Genomic DNA, 24753 nt, shown 5'->3' with positions numbered 1-24753 from the left:
AGAAAAAAGAAAAAAAAATTTAAACAAATAAATAAATTACTGATGTTTATCTCGTAATGATATTTATTTATGACATTAATAAATCGTAGCTGAGGAATATGTGTTCTTTTTGCTAATGATTTGAATGGATTTCGCATCTCAGCGACAGAGAAAGAGAAAATTCGATGAAGCTAATTTGTTAAATAAAAAAAAAGAACAAAAAAAGGAAAAAAAGAATTTAAAAATCTCTGATCTGTTCATTTCGTAACAATTTTCATTTATGACTGTTGTAAATCGTGGCTGTGGAATATGAAAAAAAAAAGAAGAAAAAAAGGAAAAAAGAAAAAAAAAAAGAATATACAAAAATTCCTGATCTGTTTATTTCGCAACAATTTTCATTTATGACTGTGATAAATCCCAGCTGAGGAATGTGTGTATGTAACTATATGGGGGAAAAAGAAAAAAAAAAAAAAAAAAAAAAAGAAAACGAAGAAAAAAGAGAAAGAGAGAATTTTTTTTTTTTCTTAAAGCAGAACATAAACAAACGAGAAGTTAACTTTTTTTACTTTAACGTGTAATCGAAAATGAACGTTCGACGTTTTTTCGTAGCTCGATTAATCGAATCTGATAAGAAAATATTCTTGAAAGGCGTGTTCTGGGTGACACGGTAAAGTAACGGCAAGAAGTCGAAACACAGATCGTTTCTTCTTCGTCTTTCCAGGATCGACGTCGCGATTAATTCTGTTGACTCGGCAAACGCTTAAATCATCCTTCAAGGGAGGAAGGACGCACAGCGAACTATAATTTTCAAGCAAGAAACGAAGACTCAGCCGGTCGTTTCTCCGACGAGTAAAATAACGAGACGAGGACTAAGAAGGAAGAAAGAGGTAGAAAAAGGGAAAAAATAACAAAGAGAGAGAGAGAGAGAGAGAAGGAGAAAGAGAGGGAGATCATAAATGTAGGAAAGAACGAACGAATGTCATTGAAATCCCATCTAAGTGGAAATTGGAGATCGTAAATTAAGTTAATTACGTCATTATCTTCGTTTACCTTGGCACTTTCGTAGAATCAGCGAAGATCGATCGATCAATCAATTTTTTTCTTGTTTCTATATGTCAAAAGGATTTTCATATTTTAAATTTATTTTCATAAAAAAATATATATGTATGAAATATCGCTTAAAATTATTTAAGCGATGATAATTATATTACATAGAGAGCTTAATTTCTTTTTTCTATTTCATACATATATTTCATATATATATATGATTCAACATTTTTGAACAACTGTTATTCATTTGTAAGGCAATACTGAGAACGACGTAAATCAGATTCGAATTTATGAAATTTTATCTTCGTTTATCTCATGACCTTTGTTTTAACACCAGAAATCGTAGAACATATAAACTTTGACTACCTTTCTTTCCTGGTGCTTTGAGATATCCTTCTTCTTCTTCTTTATTATCATCATCATCATCATCATCATTTCCTTAGATCTTTTACTATGAAAAGAATTATGTTCTTACTTACCGTCATAGGATTCGTTAATATCACGACGAGATAAGAAATATCTTTAATCTATGTAGGTTATCATCGATCCAGACGAAAGAGTCAATTTTTGTGATAAGAATTTCGATTTTGTTCCGAAGTAATTTCGAAAATCCGATATCATTGATTTTAATTAAAAATTTTTTTTTCTTTTTAAAATTTTCAATATAAATTTTCTCTTTATATATAATTATATGTATATATGTATGCATCATGTTAATATATATTAACCATTTTAAATGAATCACGACACACACACACACACACACACATATATATATATATTTTGTGAAGAAAAATATATATATATATATATTTTGAAGAAAATTGATGATTTCGGTTTACGAGATTGCATCGTTGGAGAGAACGGAATAAATTGTATTCATCGGTAGGTCGAAAAGCACGATTCGAACTTTTACTTGAGTGGAGGACGATGCCTCATAAAGTTACTGTTTCAAATCCATACTTATGAAGTTAATAGCGGAGCGCGATAACGCTTTAAGTACATAAACCCGTTCGTTGGTGCGCATAAAATTTGGCTGCTGGGATACCTCTGCCACTAAAATATACCTTCCACTAGCCAAACTTTCTTATTCCACGTACATGAGAGAGGATTTATGAAACGAGAAGGATGGCAAATCGGTTTACGATTTAATAAACCGATAAGATTCGTCATTGTATATATACGTTCACTAAAATTATTATAGTTCGTTTATAATTAAGTAAACTAATGTTAAACGTTAGACAATTAAACGATATATTAAACGTAAATATTATTTTTTTTTAATTTTACTCACCGACGATATAATATCTATTTGATTATAAAATAACTCACCTCTTTGATTTTCTCACGACGTTGATGAGTGACGTCATCCAATGGTGGATTGGGTGGTCTAACGATGTAAGGACCAGGAAGTGGTGCGGGTGGTGGTGCAATGGCAACCGAAACTACAGAAGGCCTATGAACCGTCCTAACGAGGGTGAACATTCGTCGATCTTGTTTATCTTCGATTCTGTTCTCTTCGCGAGGCAAACCTGCCCCAGCAAATCCTCCAGCAATAGAATCGGCACCAACATTATCAGCAGCAGCAGCAGCACCACCACCACCGCCACCACCACCACCACCACCAACGCCACCACCACCACCACCACCAACACCAACACCACCAATACCACCAACAGGTACAGCATTATCCTGGATCCATGCTGGATTTACTTGTTCCGCACGTTCCTCAGGTGCTACACCTCTTTCAACGACACTGGTTAGGTCGCGTCTGGTTACGAATGTTCCAGTTAATAGAACGATCAGTATCACCGAAAAAAGTCCACTGATCGCTAGCCTCTGCATCAACCTCATCTCGCCGTTGCACAATTGGCTCTTACTCCCACAGCAGCCACTTTCTATTTCTGTCTCAGGTAACGTTCCGCTTCTATCCGTGGAACTGCACAATCGCATCGCGTGCCGCAGGACACCTTTTGTAAGTCAGAACCCTTTGTCCTTTTTTCGTACCTTCGTTCGGTACCTAGATATCTACCTTTCTTTGTTAATCGGACTCTTTCGCGGGACGATCTAAAGAAACGATCTTGATAATCCTTATTTCTTTTTTATTTCTATTAAAGGATTCTCGAATTTTGTCTTTCTTTCTCTCTCATTGGATTTCCAATTTATTAAATTAAATTTTATCCAAAATATTTCACGTCGTTTAAGATAAACTGATAATCAAAAATGTTCTTAATTATTTCAAATCTAAGTTTATTCCTCATTTTTTTCTTCTCTCTCTCTCTCTCTGTTTCTTTCTCAGTGGAAATCCAACGAATTTGATCGTCAGCAACGATCGATCAAAGAAAGCAAATCGAACGTCCCTCGACTCTCTTCGCGAGATCCGGCTGAACGTGAAATTTTTATCGTAACACGAGGGAACTGTTCCAATTTCTCTCTTTTCCCCTCCTCCCTCCCTCCCTCCCTCCCTCCCTCCCTCTCTCTCTCTCTCTCTGGTCGATCGTTTTACCGTGAATCGATTTCTACGTTTCTTGCCCATTTAAGGTGTAGAATATCGAAGTCCGAAAAATAAGAAAGGTAGAATCGAGAAAAGTAGAGCCAGAGATACTTACTCGTTCAATCGCTCGTCCCAGTAATTCGAATCCGTTCGATGTTTGTTCCGAGTAGATACTTTGTACAACGAGGATGAGATTATCTCAGAGTACTACGTATTGTTCTTGTTGTTGTTGAAGTTGTTATTCTTGTTGTTGATAACTCGATATCATCAGGTTCGACCAATTTATCTGGCAACTGTGTTATATGGAAGATAACAGAAAAAAAAAGATCGATCGTGTTAACAATCTACTCAATGAAAGATTTTTTCCAATTAACAATTTTCTCTTTTTCATAGAGATCTTGAAGCAGAAGTTGCCAAAATTATTAAACATTTCTATCTCTCTGTGTGTGTGTGTGTGTGTGTGTGTTTTTGTAAATAATTACGACATGATTATTAAACCTAAATCATTTGTTGATAAAATTGATCAACAATTAAAACCATTCTCTTGTCTCAACGTTCGATTAATCAATCCAATTTATTGTAACAACGAAAATATTATGATACGTATGTTAATGTTACATATATAAATGTTTTAAATAAAAGCCTTTGAAATAAATATCCAATCGATCGATCGATCGATCCATCGAACATTCGACGATGGATCGAAACTCGTCCTCATCCCTCCCACCAGAGAAACCGAGAAATATCGGCCGGTAATGAGGATGGATATCTTCTCTCTTCTGGTGACGAGTGAAGGGAAGGGTAAGAGAGAGGGATAGAAGGGAGAAGGGGGATATCCTGCTGTTTCGTTGGAACGAGAAATCGTCGAGGACGAGGCGGTTTACGGATTTCAAAGTCTTTTGCCGAAACGTGATCGCTGCATTTTTTATCGAGACACCCATACCAATGGAAAGAGAGATGGAAAGAGAAGTAAAAGAGAGAGAGGGAGAGAGATGAGGGGGGGAGGTAGAGGGAGGAAAGATGAGGAGGATGAGGAAAGAAGGTTTTCTCGGTTCCAGCTCGCACCGAAAAGCCGCGTACATTTTATCGACCGCTCAGTGCGGTCGTTACACCTGCGGTCTTCGAGTTCCCTCCCCCCCTTTGCTCCTTTCCCTTCCACCCCTTTCTTCTTCATCTCCCGTCTCTATACACCTCTCCTTTTCTCTTTCTTCTCCCCTTCTTCGAACAGTAGAATAACATCTCGTCCTCTCGAACGCATTTCGCATTTCGTCTGGTTCTTTCCCTCGCTTTCTACGTTTTCCCTTCTACGAGGAAAATTTCCGAAGAATTATTCTATGCCGGATATTAATCTAATTGAATTTTCTTAAAAAGTAAATCGATCGATTTAAAATTAGATAAAGGAAAAAGAAAAGGATTGATTGAGATTATGTAATATAATTAATTATTGTCGATAAGAGTATCCCTTGATACATATGTATGTATGGTTTATCGTTTACAATAATTTTTCTTTTGTCCATGGAATTTTTCGATAGGAGAAAAGTAAAAAAAAAAAAAAAAACAAAAGAAAAAGAAAAAAAGAAAGAAAGAAAGAAAGAAAGAAAAAAGTGTGTAAAAAGTTGGGAGAAAGAGGAGAGGGAGAGAGAGAGAGAGAGAGAGAGATAGCGAGAGAGAGAGAGAGAGAGAAAGAGAAAGAGAGAGAGAGAGACAGAGAGAGAGGGAGAGTTCGTCCGTCAAATGCACTTAAAGAATTTTCAATATGTGGCAACGCGTCTAAGAGGCATCCAGCGAATTCACATCTGCGATATCGCACGTCGAACTATTCGCGTTGGGGTAGGTACGTTCTGCAATCGAGGAGAACTGTCGATAGTTGAAAGTAGGGAAGCCTCGAAGTTTGAGATAACGGGATGGCTCGCGAAGTATACTCTACTCGCGAACGATATCGCAGTGTTTCTCAATGTAAAGATAAAAATGTATATCCTAGCATCAAAGCTAAACCTGAGAGCTGAGAGTTTGTCGAGATGGCGGAAATCGTGAAAAGGATGTTGAGAGAGAGAGGGAGAGAGAGAGAGAGAGAGAGAGAAGAAATATACCAAAAGAGTATAAATAATTTATAAGATAAACTTTTTCTTTTATCTCTCAAAAATATATTCGACGAAAATATATACGAGAGACTTACGAGTAGGGCAATTGAATTATCAATATCATAACTTTTTTAACCTTTTCGAAGAATCGTAAAAAGTTGAGAAACACTGCTGAGATATCGCAGTGTCGATTCGAATGACCGTCGATCGTGAAGGTACGAAAGGTAAAGAGAGTAAGAAGCAAAGGATAAAAGACGTGCGTGCCTCTCCCAGACGGCATCTTCGGTGAAACGAGAAGGGAGTAAAAGGGTGAGGGTTTAAGAGGAGCTAGAGGGAAAGAAAGAGAGAGAGAGAGAGAGAGAGAGAGAGAGATGGGGAGGTAATAAGGGGTAAGGAGGTAAAATAGGGAGGACGAACGTCGCGAGAAGATAAATCGTCGCGGTGGTACACTCGGTGGCCAATAAATCGTGCGGCACGGCCCTGAGGTTACGAAGATTGCTACGTGTCACATTCTTGTGGAAAATTGGAGCGGAGAAGTAGCTTTAAAGAGCAGGCAAATTCGCGTCGCCGAATGGACGCTTCTTTTAAATGCAATCGACCACCCACCTATCGAACTGTAATCGAGGTTGTTCGTATCAACGTATCAAAACGATTTAACCGTGTTATTTATCGTTAGATATATACGGTCGGTCGATCGATCGATTTATATCTAAGATTTCATTCTTCTTATGTTCTTGCGAACGATCCCTCTGACTTTGATATCAAATTTAAAAGGAGTTTTTAAATACGTTTATATTTAGATTTGTTTATATTATATCGCGTTTATCGTACTCAAGTCTAATACAAAGTTGAGAACCACTATTGAACGAATCCGAATGGATCTAGATATCTGTTAAGACAATGACGCTAACTACGGGGATGATATCGATAAAGTTAATGCATAGGAAGTGGGAGGATGAGTAGGTGGGTGGGTGGGCATGTGATGGAGGAGGGACAACAACTGGATAGTAGAAACACCCAAGTCTAAGTTTGTTGCTAGAGACTATAAGGATCAACCACAAGATCAAACTTTGAAACGGGGGGTATGTCTATGATCTCCTGTCAAAACTCACTTTTGCCGATTGGGACATTGTAATTACTTTGTTCAATCTCTATTGAAGATCGAAAGGAATATCAAACTAATGGAATGAATTTTTTCTTTTTTTTTTTTTTTTTCCTTTTAAATGGGATTTTATATTTTTCTAAAATTTCTAATATGTCGTGACATTATATTTTCAAACGTAAATACTCTCGTAAATCTAGGAAGACAGATATATGTACACACTTATAGACACACACACATACGTATGGATAAGACATAATATATAGGATCAAAGAAAATCATCGATGGAATTATTGGTTAACACATAGGTGAAATGTTCTCTATAGGTCTTAGGGAACCTAGGGAACGTTCCAAACCATTTCGCATTTAAATGACGTGACTCGATACGAGCGTCGACTGGAAAATCGTCTAGCGTAGGGGCCGTTTACGAGTAGTACTAAACCGCCTCTAATAGGTACGTCCAAGCAAGCAGCCAACGTCACACCTCCATCCCATCGTACTCTACCACGAAGTTTGTTAGCACGATTTCAAAGGAAGAACGTGGACGAAGTTGGAAATGCAAATATCGGCTACTTTCCTACGGCGATAATGGCCGTTTCCAGTCTTTAGATGAGCCCATTCCCAGTGAGTTTCTCGTGCCTACCAATATGAAAGAGATCGGATACAGTAACAACGACGTGAACGACTATTAGTACTGTAAGTAAAAGGCAAGAGAGAAAGAGACAGAGAGAAAGAGAGAGAGAGAGAGAGAAAGAAAGAGAGAGAGAGAGAAAGAGAGAGAGAGAGAATTGTAGCCCTTTCGAAAAGTTCCGTTCGCGTGCAATGAAAATCCAAAGGCAGGAGAGAGAATGTAAAGCCATGAGTCGTTATTACACGTTGCTAAAACACAGCCTCTAGTTTTCTTAGGGTATACCTAAAAACAGTTCTGGTCCTATCACATCGAGCTCGGAATTTTGATGAACGAATTTTGCATATTACACAGTAGATACGTCGTCATTGCGCGGAAATTTCGTCTGTGTATATATATATATATATATATATATATATATATATATATATATATATAAATAGATAGAAACACATACAGTATATAACATGAATTAATTTCAACTACTGATCGATAAAAGAGTCATCGTCAAAACCGAGAGTCCACTTTGGAGAAATTCAATCCATTAGATGAATTCACTTCGATTGCTCTCGATCGACTATCTAGCGCAATCTCTGTTTGCTCGGCTCTTTGTTAAAATCCCTTCTATCTGTCACGAGCAAACTTTGTTTTCCATTGTTTCCGAAGTTGCTCTGTGATGACGACATTAATAAAGATACCTAATGATAATTATTTCCTTTGTCATACGGTAATCACCTAGGTCTCGATTTCAAATTATCTACTATGTAGAATAGTTAATAACGTTGTGGCGTTCGTTGAAAATGTTAATAATAAAATCGATATTGATTAATTATAATGAAATGTCGACGATAACGTATGCCGCAGATAGTTAACCACCGAATGATCAAGTTAAATCACATACTGAGACAATTACTATACACATCCCATTAAGAGTAAATAACTGGTATTGTATCAACCTCAGCGTGACTACCGTCATGTCGTTCAATATATTAATCGAGTTGGACAAATAAGACCGATCGATGGATATAATTATCAATGTCTCGTTAGGAAAAAAAAAAGAAAAAAAAAAAGGAAAAGAAAGAAAAGAAGAAAAAGAAAAAAAAAGATCCACGAACAATGATTTGAAAAAATTAACTTAATTATCCAATAAAATCGTGACGTGTGAGATCTTTTCAAAAACACAAAAATACAAAAAAAAAAAAAGGAAAGTTACTTTCTACAAACGCCGTCCGTTTAAAGAAGTTATTTGACAACGAGAGAAAGAGAAAGAGGAAGAGAAAGAGAAAGAAAAAGAGAAAGAAAAACAGAAAGAAAGAAAGAGAGAGAGAAAGGATATATAAAGAAGAAGAAAGTAAAGAATACGAGAAGGATGGAAAGAGAAAGAGGCGTTAGAAGTACTCGAGAAGTTTACGAGGAGGTCGGCACATGAACGCGTCAAGGTAGAGCCCCAGGCATTCTGGTGGTTATCGCAGCAGACAGGGTCTTCTTTGTATAAGTGTATATGTGTATATATATGTGTGTGTATGTGCGCGCGCGCTCACGCATCTTCCTTTCGTAAGTACGTAACTACATCGAGGCTGAACCAAGTCCTGGACGATGCCTGTCTACTACCTTCCATGCCATGCTGTGCTCTGAATATCGGGTATTAAAGGTGACTATAACGCTCTTTGGATCTCGATTATCAAGCCTCTTCCTCTCTTCCATCTCCGACGATAAGATGAATGGCTCTAGTACGAGCTCGAAGTCGATTCGCTTTTATTGCCAGTTCGGCTACGTGGAACGATTATTATCATTGTGTGTGTATATATATATATATATATATATATATATATATATATATATGTGTCTATCTCTGTGTACGTGTATATGTCTGTCGGCATATGTTAAAGAGGAATATATACATATGCGAATTTTGGGATTTATATATAATCAATCCTTTCGAATTTGAATTTAGAATAGGCAATTGTTTTTTACGCGTGATTATAATTTGAATTTGGTTAACTGCTAGAGTTAATTCTTTTTCTTTTTTTTTTTTTTTTTTTTTTTTCTTTTCTTTGAAAAAGAAAAGAAAGAGGAAAGAGGAAATAAGGAATAAGAAAAAAAATAAATAAAAAAATTAACATTCCAATGAGATAGACAATGATTTGACAATGTTATTTTCTCTGAAGTGAAAAGGGTCATTAAATAATATTTTTATGCCATCGTAGTAAAAACCTTAGCTGCAGCATAACTTTTACTGCCTGAATTGATCGAGTAGAACATTCACCGACGGGTTGGAGCATTCTTGTCAAGGACGTGAAGCCAGAGCCTGGTCGTTCTTTCTTCATGATAGTCAATCTTTCTTTCTCTCTCTCTCTCTCTCTCTCTCTTTCTCTCTCTCTCTTAGCCAGATGACAACAACGACGATGGCAAGAGGATATTAATCAAGCGAGGGCAAGTTCGATTTTTTACCGATCAGCCCGAAGAGGATCGAGACTCGAATGAAAGCCAAGGTGAAAATGAACGTGTCGATTTTCGATGCCGTCACGTGATTTATTGAACCCCGATACAGGAACTCATCGAGAAAGAAAGAAAGAAAGAAAGAGAGAGAAAGAGAGAGAGAGAGAGAGAGAGAGAGAAAGAGTAGAGCTTGATTTCTCTTCGACTCACTGAAAAGTTAACAAACTCGTCTTCGCAAACTTAAATACATGTTTGCGCAAATATATATACACACACACACAGATATATATATTTATATGTATATATATCCCATTATGTATTGACGTTTTATAGAAAGCTATTAAAATAAACATTCCCGGATGAAAATGTATCTCGACGAATGATACATGATCATTCGTATATGAATTTTCAATGGAATTTTTTTATTTCTTTTTTTTTTCTTCCTCTAACCAATTAACAGACTTTGTATAACAAAGCGCCAACAATTACGTCTAATGTAACAGAGGAATTCTTATTGAAATCTTTTTATTCATATGTCTGTTATCATGTATAATATCGTTCTTACAGCTGTTGCTATTATTGCCTTTTATTAGTTTTACTCTTGTTAATTTTACGTAACACATTTTAACCTAATCCAATTGGCACGTTTGATGATATGAATTTTGTTGGAAAAAAAAAAAAAGAAAAAAAAAAGAAAAAAGTACAGCAAAGTAAAAGCAAATAAGGAAAAAGGAAAGTAAAAGAAAATACGGAAAAAAGGAAAGGTAAAAGTAAAAAAAAAAAAAAAAAAAAAAAAAGAAATAGAATGTCAATATTTAAAATTTTGTTTTACAATTGTTAGTCTTAAAAAATATTACTAACCTACGAAACGAATTAATTCGTACAAGGTGTCTTTCTCAAGTATAACGACAGGATATATCTCGGTTAGGGTTATATATTTAACCCTCCTAACAACATGGGATACGGCACCGACCGTGCAATACGAGTAACGCGTTAATCCCAGGACACCGTACGTTTATCACAGTTTGTCCAAGTACCGGCTTCTGTTGTGGCTTTTGAAACGTACGGCTCCACTTAGGATAGATATCTACCTCAGGAGAATCTCAGAGGTTACTTCCTGTTTCTTTGAATTAGACAAGTCACCGGTAACACGCACGAGACATCACTAACTTACATCTACCAAATTACATCAACGATCATCCAGCTTAAGGAAATGTAGCTATGGATGTCTTCTTCTTCGAATATATGTTGGAAGGAAGTGATGAGAGAGAGAGAGAGAGAGAGAGAGAGAGAGAGAGAGAGAGAGAGAGAATTAGGAGGGGGTGAGAGGGAGGAGAAAGGTTCGCCCAAGATCTAACATTTGGTCTTATTGTTCAATAACGAAACAAATTAATGATACAATTCAAACGATTCGATCATCGATAATCTTGTTTCAAATTTGTTCTTTTTCTTTTTTTTTTGTCTTTTTCCTTTACAAAGAATAAATATTATTCGATATTATTCTTTTATGGCTAAGACATTATAGGTTCTATTTCACGTAATAGACCTTCGTTATATTTGTTGCGTGACAAAAAGACGAATTGAGAATTGCGAATGCGGTACGACCAAGTAGCTTCACGCACGGCCATAAAACTTGTCGGCGCCTGCTCGAGCACGGTGGCAAACGCCTTTAAAACGAGGTAGAGACCGACACGACACAGGTTGCTGATACCCTCTCGTTGAATCCTCTTTCCTAACTCCTTTCACTGAGGTAGCCATTCTACTAAGGGAGAGAGAAAGAGAAAGAAAGAGAGAGAGAGAGAGAGAGAGAGAGAGAGAGAGAGAGGGAGAAGGAAGCTTCTGCGTGCTTCGTTTCACGGTTTCCGCCGGATGCGGAATCGTCGTTCGCCAAGTGTGACGGCTGTCGTCTTGTCAGGCAATAACCTGCTTGGTGACCGAGACGACTCTAAAGCTGTTGGAACGTCTTCCACATTTAACAATGGAATCTACGTGAACACGTCATACCCTCACCCTCCCCCCAACCGTTCTCCTCCCCACAGAAATACTCCTGTTGGTTTAAAGCACGTCGTAAGGTTTACTACCAACAATTTGTATCTTATTTCATACGACATACGTATATACTATGCAAATGTCACTCTTGTTATTAACAGGTAAACCTGTCGTTCATTATTTTGCAAATATTTCACGAGAAATATTATAGCAATAGAAAAGACAAATTCAAATTTGACATTCACGTATATTTATATTAAATATTTCTTGTGTAAATAAATCCTTAAGAATTTGCAATATTAATTTCAATAAAGAATATCAATGACTTTTTCCCTTTTTCTCTTTCTTTCTCTTATTTGTTTTATAATATTGTTGTTATACATTGGTGTATTTTTGGTGTACAATTTTTTTTTTGTTTTATTTTTTTTATTTGGATAAATAATTCGATAACAAAAACATTGTTTATAATGATATTGAATATTATATTCAATATTATATGCTATTAATAATTTTTCTTTTAATTATTCTAGTAATAATTTGTCTTATTAATATAAAACTATTACAAATAATTAAAAAAATAATCCCTATGAAAAAATTATGTAATTATCATAATAAATTAATTAAATTTAAAATAAATTCGTTTGTTAATTATACGTACACCCAAGTAATGAAATATTGAATCTCTTCTTGATTTATCCCTAATAATCCAATTAAGCTCTAGAATTTTTTTATCTATACATTCTATTGATATAGCATTTAATAGAATAATTCAAATCATACAATTAATTATGGATCAATGATATGAATTTTACAATCTTTTTTTATTTGTTTATATTTTCATATTGAACGAGAAATTTATTATCAATCTTTTAATCGTGTTATGTTTTACCATAAGGACAAATATCTTTCTGAGGAACGATTATAATTACTAATCTTTTCTCAGCAATTCAATAATATTGAATATAATATTCAATATTGTTCAGATTTTATCACGAGTATAACGACAATAGTCATTAGCATTTAACTGGCCTATAAGTAATGGCGAAGTTTTTTTTAGTTAAAAAATAAACTGACGTTGATTAGATAAAACTTAACAAAAAAAAAAAAAAAGAACCATGATTATTAATAAATATAATATTAATAAATTAGGAAATAAATAAATATAAATATAAAGGCATGAGAATGTTAAATAATGATCTATCTTTCATTGGACGATAAAGGATTAAAGGGATTTATATTGTATTCGTTGTGGTGTAGCAATAGAAAAGAGATCGAGGATGTAATCAGCTAATCAACCTGTTGAGAGTACAAGTGAATCGTACGCATGTGGCGAATTGAAAATGTCGATTTCCGTGAATCGAATCGAAAGTCAGTGACACGTTTCGACGAAGCTTTCGACTTTTTAACGACTCGGATCATCCTGCAAAACGAGCACGCAACGCGTCTCTCCCGCCTCGATTTCGGCCTCGGTTACGATTCAATTTCGATTTTGAACGAATTCTATCCACCCCTTTACTTCCCCTATTTCTCCCCCCCCTCTCTCTCTATCTATCTATCTATCTATCTGTCTATCTCTCTCTCTTTTCATCTTTCCATTTCGTTCGTCGTTGAAAATAAATTTCTAAGCCGGCGGGATTTAACTTCGACTCGCCGTTTTACCCTCCCCCTGTTCTCATTTTCAATTTTATTTCCAATTTCAATCGGGACCTGGTACCAATGCGATTTGATTTCTCTTCATCAAAAATAATTCGCGCAACGACGGATTAAATCGAACTGTCCGATATCGATATAATACTCTACGTTGAATGAAACGAATGCAATATTTGTAGTCGATCGATTCGGATATATAGTCGTTTTGAGGGAAAAAGAAAAAAAAAAAAAAAAAACAAGAAACAAAAAAGAAAAAAGGAGAGAAGGGCAGACAAAGGAAAAAAAAAGAAGAAAAAAAAAAAGAAATAAGAAACAAAAACAAAGAAATATATGCGTTGTCGTTCGAAAAATTCTAAATCGGATAATTCTAAATTGGATAATTCTCTCGATTAAATCGATTACCCTCATTCGTTGATGCATTAATATGATTAGCGATCCCCATTAAGGGATCAAAGTCCTTTACCAATAGTTCGAATTACTTTGAAGAAGATTGAAAAAGAAGTCTGATTGAAAGTTCACGCTTCTTGAATCTGAAATTCGTTAAAGACGAACGGATAAGCCTTATTTTTTTTTTTCCTTTTCTTTTATTTTATTCCCTTTTCTTTCTTTTTTCTTTTATAAAAGGTTAGGGTGGCTCCAATTCAAACAGGATCTTCAATGGATTTCGTATCTGTGAGAGGTGGTATCTGTTGATCCAGTTAAAGAGGATTAAGCCTAGCTATCTGCTCGGACGATTGTTTACGAATCGGATTCCACGAATCTCCATTGTCCAGAGGCACGAAGCGGCATGCCTTGGCTGTGATCCAAGTAACGGGTTCGGGTCCTTTTGGATTTCCCCGTTTATTGTTTTAACCAAATTAATGGGATAGCTTCGTGATAAGCGATTCAATAACGGTAGGGCTTATAATTAGGAGGGAAATTATTGAAAAGAGATCTACGATATTTTCTCCTTGATAATATAAAACTTAATCACAAGTATAAGAGGATGGTATCGAATATATAAAATTTAAATCAAACAAACATACATACACACATACAAACAAACAAAGAAATAAATGAACGAACAAATAAATAAACAAATAAAAAAAAAGAAACTTACGAAACATGATAAGTTAGGGTAATATTATACCTTGGCAAGTTTGAAAGGGAGGTGAATGAACTAAGTAAGTATCTTTCTTCAGATACGTTACGAGGAAAGATTCCAAAGAGATTACAAAAATTCCTGAGGGCTTTGGCGGTTCGAAAGGTATCGAGGAATAGGTCGAAAAGTTCTGGAAGGGATGGCGTTCCACGTGTGTGCCCACGAGCCAACAAGTTAGCTCCCACGTATGGTGAATACTTGCTGGTGAATAGGTATATGTAGGTGTTCCGTGACCGTGTCGACCTCAGGCCGGGTGCCTCGTAATCGCTAATCGAAGTGGTTTATCTTACGGTCTGCGAAGGGAAGAGAAAGAAGTAGGCGGAGATAAAGCGAATTCGACTTAAGGCAGAAACGCTTCAGGATCATCGGCCGTCTTGTATTTAAGCTTCTCCAATCTCTTCCTTTTGTAAACCTTATGGACCCCTTCGAATACAATTTTTTCTTTCCCTCTTTTGCTTTTTTCTTTTCTCCTTAAATTTTCTTCCTACCTTTCTTCCTTTCTTCCTTCCCACCCCCACTCTCCCTCCCTCTCTCTCTCTCTCTCTCTCTCTCTCTCTCTCTCTCTCTCTCTATCTTTTTCTCTTTCTCGTTTGATGAAAATTTTTCTAAAAGATTAACAATCGTCCTTTTCTTCCCTTTTCACGAGATCTTTTCACGAAGTCCCATTATTTTACACTGTTATTTTTTCTTGCTTTTATTAGACGACTGTAACACGACTACCTCTTTATGTTCTGCGAGAAAGAAAGAATATTACATTGTGCTGCGTCATGTAATGTCTTCGTTGTATAATGAGACAATAAAACAAAAAAACAAAAAAAAACAAAAAAAAAAAAAAACAGGAAAAAAAAGAAGCAAAAAAGTAGAAAAAGAATGAAAAAAATAATTATATATGTATATAAAAAAAAAAAAAAAAAAAGAATCAATTAATGAGACGAAGATAAGTTTTGTGACAATAATTTGATCTATCGGTACACGTAACTATTAAAAAAGGTAAAATAATTATAATCGATAGTTCAAATGTATATGTTAATTAAACGAAAGACATTTCTATTTGAATAAATATAAATGTTCATTTTTTCTCTCTCTCTCTTTTTCACTCTCTATTACGTTAACAATCTAACAATGCGGCAGTTAGTTTAACAGTTTACAAGTCCATTATTATTAACCATTCCCTTAATGTCTACCGCCTGGACTTACCGATAACAGGATTATAAGTAATAATCGTGGTGACCATGGCGAGAGTGCTGCTAGCACCTCTCGTAATCGTAATTCATTGAGTTGCAATATGGAGTCGCACAATTTGTCAAATGTTTTTGATAGACGATCCAGTTTCTCCGGTTAGCTCTACTAAGCACAAGTTTACGACTCTAATAAATTCTATCGAGTAGTCGATAGATGGACGAGAGATAGGGTGGGGAGTTTCTCTCTTGATAGAAAGAAAGAAAGAAAGAAAGAAAAAAAAAAAGAAAAGAAAGACCGGAAAAAGAAAAAGAAAAATCAGAAAAAGAATCGAAAGACCGGTTGTCGTGCCAATATAGTTGTTTTAAATAAACATTTGAAATTAATAGCTTTTAACGAGCAAACGATCTTTTATCTTAACGTTACGTAATGCTCATTCTTGATGAAAAGAGAAAGAAAGAAAGAGAGATAGAGATATATACATATAGGGAGAGAAGTGGGGGGAGAGAGAGAGAGAGAGAGAGAGAGAGAGAGAGGTTAGTCATTTAGATGGATCTCAGATGCTAATTGGCGAATGCTAATTGCTTGGAGAAACCGGTCTGGGTCCCTCGACTACCGTTCGGAGATTAATTTCGCATCGGTGAAAACGAAGTTTGACCGTTCGTAATGAGACAGTAGAATTTTGGTCAAGGTCGGACTTCGGTTAAAACCTGATTTTTCCCTTTCGATCATGCGAGAGATTGTTTCTGATAGTTGCGATCGAAAGGAAGGAGAAATAAAGTAAAATAAATCAAATACGCATTAAACCTAATGAAATATCCTATAAGCTTTTTTTCTTTTATTGTATCAATCAGATATCGCGTTACATCCAACATTGGCTTGACGGACCATATTTCGAAAATATGAAAAAATGAGAGAAAAAGAAAAGAAAAGGGAAAAGAAAAGAAAAGAAGAAAAAAGAAAAATCCATAATTTTACGTTAGGTCAAACGTTAGAGGAATACTTCATCATTTTTCTCCTTCACGAAATATTCGAACGTACTTCATCAACCGTTCGATAAACGTCTCGAATAAAAAAAGAAAAAAAAAAAAAAATAAAAAAATAAAAATGTAAAAAAATAAGAAGAAAAGGAAAATAAAAAAGAAATAAGATAAACGATAAGGATCAAGTTATTTGCCACTCGTTCGGCTCAAGAAGGGTGTAAAAGGGATCAAATTCAAACGGACAGGCTGCTGCTTATGCTTGGGAAGTTTACCCTCCAGCTGGACACTAACGTGAGAGTAGCTACGCCAAGGGACGTATGTCCACCGTATACACGCGTCACCGTGAAACATTTATTAGCGAATGCCTGGTAAAGCGGTTTGCCAGTACGCTTGGCATTCCGCTGCACCACGAAGAACTTGATTAATGGTACCGTTTTGTCAGCGCATTTATAATGAACGTTTCAAGCGTTCACAACGAAGAAAGAGAGAGAGCGAGAGAGCAAGCGAGAGAGAACGAGAGAGAGAGAGAGAGAGAGAAAGGGACATCCCTTCGTACGAAGTACGGAACTTTCTGCTAAGAACTTTTTCTACGGTGCCAATAGAAAAAGCACCTTTTCGAGTTTTCTCAAACTCGTTCGAGGAATTCACGTAGTTGTAATAAAAAGAAGAAGGAACAAAGAGAAAAAGAAAGAAAGAAAAAAAAAAAGAATATATAGTCAAAGGTCTCTTTTGGTATCTCAAGTTTTCTTCTCTTTAATTTTGTAAATCTACCGAAATAAGAAAAGAGGAAGGAAATAAAATGAAGAAAAAAGAAGAAGAAGAAGAAGAAGAAGAAGGAAAGGAGAACAAAATGATAACGACAAAACAAATAATAACAGAAAGAGAAAAGGCGACGATGAGAGTCAAATGATCTCTTTTGTAATTCCAATTCTTGATTCGATATTTAAAGCAAAATTCCTCGTTGAACGTTGGTAAGATAGGAGACCCAGGAGGTTTCTACGAAATTATTATGAGGCATCGATCATCGAAATTTGACACTTATATGCACGGAAATCTTGGGAACACGCGGCCACGGCTAACACCAAGCGGAATGATCGATTGCTCTTTGCCGTGACTGATCCATCCAGACTACTGTGTAACGTTTGGTAAAGCATCGTGTTCGTCTCGAAGCCCACAAACCTCTTCCTCTTCACCGATGGTAGTTTCTTCCTCTCATCCCTTACCTACCTACCTACCTACCTACCTACCTACCTACGTATCTACCTACCTAAAAGGAAATCTCGCTGAACCGGTCAATATCGATTTGGGAATATAATGGGTTTGCAAAGGGGCCTTCGACCATTTCTCTGATACTAATTACTCTAATTGTTCTCCGCGGAGCCACCATTCTCATTAGCTAACGACGTTCTTTTATTCCTTTAGATCACCACCATGTCTAATCTTTTATCGTTAATTATCATTTATGAATGAATCTTGAAAGAAAGAAAGAAAATTAAAACAAAATTCAGAAAGTGTACGTGCGTATAAGAGAGAGAGAGAGAGAGAGAGAGAGAGAGAGAGAGAGAGAGAGAGAGAGAGAGAGAAAGAAAGAGAGACAGAGAGAGAGAGAGAGAGAGAGAGAGAGAGGAAGTACGTGTCTCTTTATTTTACCCACTTACCTATCTGACGAAAAATTTAGCAAAAACAGACGTTCGCTTAGAACTGTTGAAAACTACTCGTGGCTGTTCGTGAAACGAACCAAAGGAACGATTTATCCTCCTGTCGGTATACCTACAATTTTCAACGTAACTCTATATCCTTGAAAAAGATGGAGGATTTGAAGAAAGCACAGCGTATTTTTCAGAAACAGCCAAATGCTGTGGCACATTCTAGTGTTGGAAAAGATGGGGGAAAAAAAAGGAAAAAGAAAAGGAAAAAAGAAATACGACGAAACATATTCGAAAGCATTATCATCGATATGACTCTTGGTTTCATCTTGGATTTAAATCCCGATAGACGAAGATAAAATTCTTTGATTATCGAATCAAGCACCGTCATTGCTGTGCTTAATATTGACCATTTTCAAAGGACAATCACATCGTTGGCTTTATCGATGCCGTCATCGATGCCGTCAACCCCTATCGATCATCTGTAATCATCGACTGTCAGTTTCTACCTAGCAAGGTATTGTCAGGTTAATGGATATGAATTTCAATTGCTGGCTTTCAGAGATATCGAATATTTTCATTAAGGATGATATATTTATTTCTTTCTTTCTTTTATATATATATATATATATATATATATATATATATATATATATATATCGCATCGACAAATCAAAGAAAGAAAGAAAGAAAATATGATTATCGATAAAAAGAGATCGAAAATAGAATCTTCGAAAAGACGTTGGTAACCTGATCAGTTTGAAGCATACGTACGAAGTTACGAAGAAAACCTTCAAAAAGAAATAAAAGATTTCTAACAAATGGAGAAGACACGATCGATGACCTGATCTCGAAACAGCCCAACTGATCTTGTTGAGCCTCACCCAACGTGTGTGTCGTCGACCCACAACGTAAGCGGATTGTCTTTGTTCCCTCGAGGAAACTTGCTGAAATGCGAAAAGCCGAAGACCCGAGAGCAACTTCTAACCGAAGTTTCTTCATCCGAGGACACTAGAGAACCTTTCGTGAACGAGTCCGCACATCGTGATCGTTAACCGCACAACGATCGACTTGTTTCGTTTTCCTCTTACAATCAGAAAAATGTTTCTCTCTCTCTCTCTCTCTCTTTCTTTCTCTCTTTCGCTCCCATTAAAAATAAACCACTTAATGCAATATCTTTTCGTTTTCTTCAAGAGAAACCTCATCATCGATTTGTAAAGAACTTTTTAGAGTTTCTCTCTACACGTTCCAAATATTCATTTGATCTGTTTAGTTAACTTTCTTTCGATTTATTTCGATATTACTGTTAATTGTCTTCAAAAGAAAAGAAGCTTTTCTAAGTTTAAACTAGATCAACGCCGATCTTTCAAATCCCTTTTAGGCTAAACGAATTATACCGAGATAAAATGTTAAAGAAAATAGATATCCATTATTCCTTTATTTTAGGAAATGATCCGGAAGTGGGTCGATTAATTTTAATGCCTGATTTATAATGTATAAATCATCATGTTTCTAAGATGATTCTCAAAACAGTGAATTTCAAAGACACATCCATTCCTCGTATCATCTTATTTTTATTCCAATTAAATGTTAGTAGTTCAATTATTATTATTTTATTAGCTTATTAACGATTAGTACCTACTACCCCATCAGACAGGGACTTAACATTTTTTTTCCTCGAAAAAGGAAAATAAAAGGAAGATTAAAAAAAAATAAAAGAGAGAGAAAGAAATTCAATGCATTCGTTCGTAATCATCGTTTACCATTTATTGCATCTAACGTAGGAGTGCCAGAGGGAAACGAAGCGTTCCCAATCGTGAGTACATATGTACGTATCCGATTCATAGAAAAGCGAATATCCGTTAAAACGTAGTACTATTTATTGGGAATTTGGGTAAGGGCTAAAACACGAATGTGTATATTTGTTCGCATTACCAACACTGTCTACTATCCTATAGTTCTTCTGCCCTCGTTTTCGTGGCCCTTCCGTAACGACTCTCTTTTCCTGTGGTACTACTCCCACCCACCCCCTTCACCCACACCCACCATTCTCCCGCCGCTCCTTCACCATTCTACCCCTCTTTCTCTCTACACGACCAGCTTCGTCACGGATATTTCCATTTGCCTTTTACCTCGAGGCAAACAAAACGGAATTCTCGTAGCTGTTCAAACGAGATCTCCAATACCCCGTGGAAATTGGGTAGACATTGGAAATGAATCGAAAGAGCAAATAACGCGAATAACTGAGGATGGGATGATTCAAAAAAGAGAGAGAGAGAGAGAGAGAGAGAGAGAGAGAGAGAGAGAAAGAGAGAGAGAAAGAGAAACCGTCTTCGATGTTAGCAAATTCTATAGAGTCTGAGGATGAAGAGAGGAAGTGGTAAGAAGAGGAGGAGGAGGAGAAGGAGGAGGAGAAGGAGGAGGAGGAGGAGAAGGAGGAGGAGGAGGAGAAGGAGGAGGAGGAGGAGGAGGAGGAGGAACAACTCGAGTGTGTGTATTTTGAACGCTTACTTGCAAATGCAATTTGACTAAATCCTACAAGGCTAGTATGGGAGATGATGGTTAATATCTATGTCTATTGACCAGAGTCAATCTACAACACAACAGAAAAAGTTAACCGATGGATTTATAGTAATGAACATCCATTTTTATTCTCTCTTTTTCAATTTTCTCTTTTCTTTCTTTTTTCTTTTTTTTTTTTTTGCAAATGAGACCGATTAAAAAGATAGTATCTAATTTCTCGAGTTCCCGATGTCGATGGACATATCAAAGAATGAGCACTCACATGTCTCAAATGAATCATGTCCTCTTTTAATCTAGACTACTACTACTACTACTACTAATACTACTACTAGTAGTACTATTACTATTACTATTACTATTACTACTAATACGACGTCGAGGATGGACTATGTTGACTCTATTGCCATAATCAACGTTCTATGCCCGTTTATATAAATCTTTAGGCCCAAGGATATAACAATTGTCGTAATTATTAAGAAAATAAAAAATTTATTTTGCGCGATGAAAAATCTTTATTTATTTTATATCTATTAATCGTTATTACGAGTATCCGTGAAAAAATAAAGAATAAAAAAAAAGGGAAAATTCATACGATCATGGTCCAATAGAGGTGCAAAAAAAAAAGAAGAAAAAAGAAGATACAAAAAAAAAAAGGAAGAATATAACACTCTAGATCTAGATATCGTCGACAGGTGAAATTAATGACGAAGCTCCCAACGGACCAACCGCATAATGCTCTCGCTTAAGTAACGCCAGGTGCGAGCTTCGCCACACGTCCGAGTTAGGGAACTCCAACGGCAGGCGTCGCCACTGTCGCCACTGTTCGTTCCTTCGTTCGCTCGTTCGCTCGCGCTCAGCAATTACACGTTAATGCCTTAACTTAACGTATTAATTATTTACACGCGAGGACGTGCTCTCGACGTAGTCTAACCCATGTTCTCTCTCCTTCCTACCCTCTCTCTCAACTTCCTCCCTCAACTCACTCTCACTCTCTCTCTCTCTCTCTCTCTCTCACTCTCTCTCTCTTTTTCTCTCTCTTTCACTTTATCTATTTCTATCTCTCCCTTCGGCTAATTTCCTTGAAAATATTCATCAATTTATTATAATATCTTCAACGTTATCGAGTGAGATGTCCTAATTCATATCAAATAGAATTCATATCAAATATAATTCATATTAAAAATATAATTCTTTTCCTATCGCGTTCGTTGGTTATTAAAATTTAGACACACTCTAAAAAGGGTTACTTGTCTCACTATCAATAATTTCTCTTTAGCATTTGAATAACTTAATAATTCAACGTAATTCAATCAATTCAACGTAAGTCATTATCGTATATTTTTTTTCTCTCTTCTTTTTCTTATTCTTCTCTTTTTTATTTTCGCTTTTTTTTTTTTTTTTTTTTTTTTTTTTTTAAACTCGACTACGTTAGCTCTTAAAAGCGTTTAAATGACATATATATATATATATACACATACACATACATCTAACAACGTTAACAGTTAACGATCCTATAACGAGACTCCGTGCAATTACAAATCCGCATTACTCGTTACATAGAGATAATTTATTTACTGTTCGTTACATTATCGAACAAAGGAATTCTCTATTTTATCTCTACGTTGTTATTTCTGCGATATGTAATATTCTATAAATTAGAATGTCTCTAGTTTTATTGATACAAATTATATATTTACATACTTTTTATTTGTTTCTATTCGTTTTCTTGTAAACATACGATCGATCGTCGAAGTAATTGATAAATAGAAAAAGAAAAAGAAAAAGAAAAAAGAAAAAAAAGAAGAAAAGAAAAGAGAAATAAAAAAAAAACCATTGGACGTATTGACAGATTGCATACATCGGTATAAACTTCATGCAATTTTATTCGTTTTATTCGAAACTTCTTCGGTTCGTAAGTTATTCGCGACGTTATTTCGGAACGTCAAATATGAATTGAATGAAAATATAAATTCACGAATTCGTAATCGAGTTCGAATGGTTGAAACTTATTGTATTAATTATCAACTTACGTAAAAGAGAGAAGCTGTTTTTAAGTATCCTTTTAAACATTCTTTTCCGAACGTCTTGCCAATTCCCGATGCATAATACAAGTTATTCATATCTACATCGAATTAATCCATTTTGATTTTATATTCTCCTTCCATAAAAGAAACGTAATATCGTAAACGTATCTTCTTCCACCATCTATCCACCTCCGTCCCTATCCAACCCCAATTCGAAGATAATTAATTTCTCATCTTTTTTATATCACGGATATCAATAATAATATTGAATGATGATTTCGCATAAATGATTTATATCTTGCACACGTGCCAAATCTTAACGTGCAAATCTTAAATCAATCTTAAAGTGGTTGTTACTTGCCTACGTTTAACGTAAGATAAAAAAAAATTTCTTTTTTTGTTTGTTTTTCTTTTTTCGTAACGTAAAACGAAGACGGAGTAACGACGGCCGCCCGTACATGCAGAAAAATTAATGAATCCGGTCGGGCGTCCGTTAAGCGTTCTAAAAAGGAAGTGGAAGATGGTAAAAGGAACTCGAGCGACTCTCGACGATTCTACTAATTAATTTTCCAATCCGACGTAAATAATGGCACGACGTTCCACAAGAGGGGTTTGTAACGTTTCATTAAAATTAAGCGACCCTGAACCTGCTTTCAACTCTATATCCTCTCTCTCTCTCTTTCTTTCTCTCTCTCTCTCTCTCTCTCTCTCTTTCTCTTTTCCTTTCTTTTTCTCTTTTTTTATTTTATTAATATTATATATATATATGCGCGTTTGTGTACACATATAATGAAAGAGATAGATATTTAAATGTTAGAAATGGCCTTAATAAATTTTGGAATATTTCCTGATGTTAAAAAGAGAGAATTAAGTCAAACATTTTTCAAAAACGGTCTTTTTTTTTTCTTTTTTTAATTTCAGTCAACTTTTAAACAAAACTTAATTTGTTTTCTTCTCTCTCTCTCTCTCTCGTTGTTTTTATTCTTTCTTTTCTTTTTTGTTCCTCATCCACGACCAAAACGAAAGTATTCATAGTTCTGGCATTTTATTAATTTATCAATTATGAAAATGCGAATCGGCCATGTCTGTCATTTAACTGAGAAACGAATATGCGTGAATATATATATATATATATATATATATATAAATAATGTTAATGCCAGTGGAAAACTAGTAAGAGAAAGTTTATAATTCCGAACCGACGATGGTGGTGATCGTTCAATGTCGCTGAAGAATATTGAATTAAGCCGCATTAGAAACTTCCAACGAGATTCATAGATCCAAACGTTAATTTCTACCATTCGCAATATACCACCTATCCCTTTACGAATTATTTTTCCTAAAATTTTTTAAAACTTTTATATTGATACATTTTATAATCAAGAAAAGAGAGATAGATAGATAGATAGATAGATAGATAGATAGATAGATAGATAGATAGATAGAGAGAGAGAGAGAGAGAGAAAGAGAAGACATATAGATAACGTCTAAGAATTTTAATATATTTTCCATGTTTTTAACGCAGTATACATAAGTTAACCCTTAACGATATTCCCTGATGTAATAAGTAATAGGAGGTCTACCTGAAGGACCTACCTGGACGTCTAAATAAGAGGTCTACCGTCTTATCGAGGGAGTTCAAGAAAAAAAAAAAAAAAAAAAGAAAAACAGAAAAAAAAAACAAAAAGAAAATATTTTAAATTTCTTACACGTCCACATATTATATACTTTTGACATTTTAACGATCTCCGTGAACTTAGGAAAAGACGAGCGAATCGAGAGATAGAGTTCGCTATTTTGTAAGATTCGAAAGATCATAAATGTTCAGTCAGTCGTTATTACGTG

General features: G+C 35.4%; 1 protein-coding gene across 7 annotated transcripts in view; it reads right to left on the bottom strand.

Moving 5' to 3' along the window:
• The window catches only part of LOC124424923 (mannosyl-oligosaccharide 1,2-alpha-mannosidase IA-like), a 91242-nt gene that overhangs the window by 45894 nt on the left and 20595 nt on the right, over positions 1 to 24753 (bottom strand). For 5 of the 7 annotated variants that reach the window (XM_046964528.1, XM_046964530.1, XM_046964531.1 and 2 more), the window contains exons 3-4: positions 3639 to 3816; positions 2362 to 2999 (exon numbers count right to left, since the gene is read on the bottom strand). In XM_046964528.1, the coding sequence (XP_046820484.1) occupies positions 2362 to 2982 (621 nt within the window). In that variant the 5' untranslated portion in view covers positions 2983 to 2999; positions 3639 to 3816. Of the gene's footprint in view, positions 1 to 2361; positions 3018 to 3638; positions 3817 to 24753 lie in introns of all 7 variants that reach the window. The other 2 variants (XM_046964529.1, XM_046964536.1) reach the window with 2 other exon arrangements.

Source organism: Vespa crabro, chromosome 6 (assembly GCF_910589235.1).
Source record: "Vespa crabro chromosome 6, iyVesCrab1.2, whole genome shotgun sequence".
Lineage (NCBI taxonomy): Eukaryota > Metazoa > Arthropoda > Insecta > Hymenoptera > Vespidae > Vespa > Vespa crabro.
This window is presented reverse-complemented; position numbering and strand designations above follow the sequence as displayed.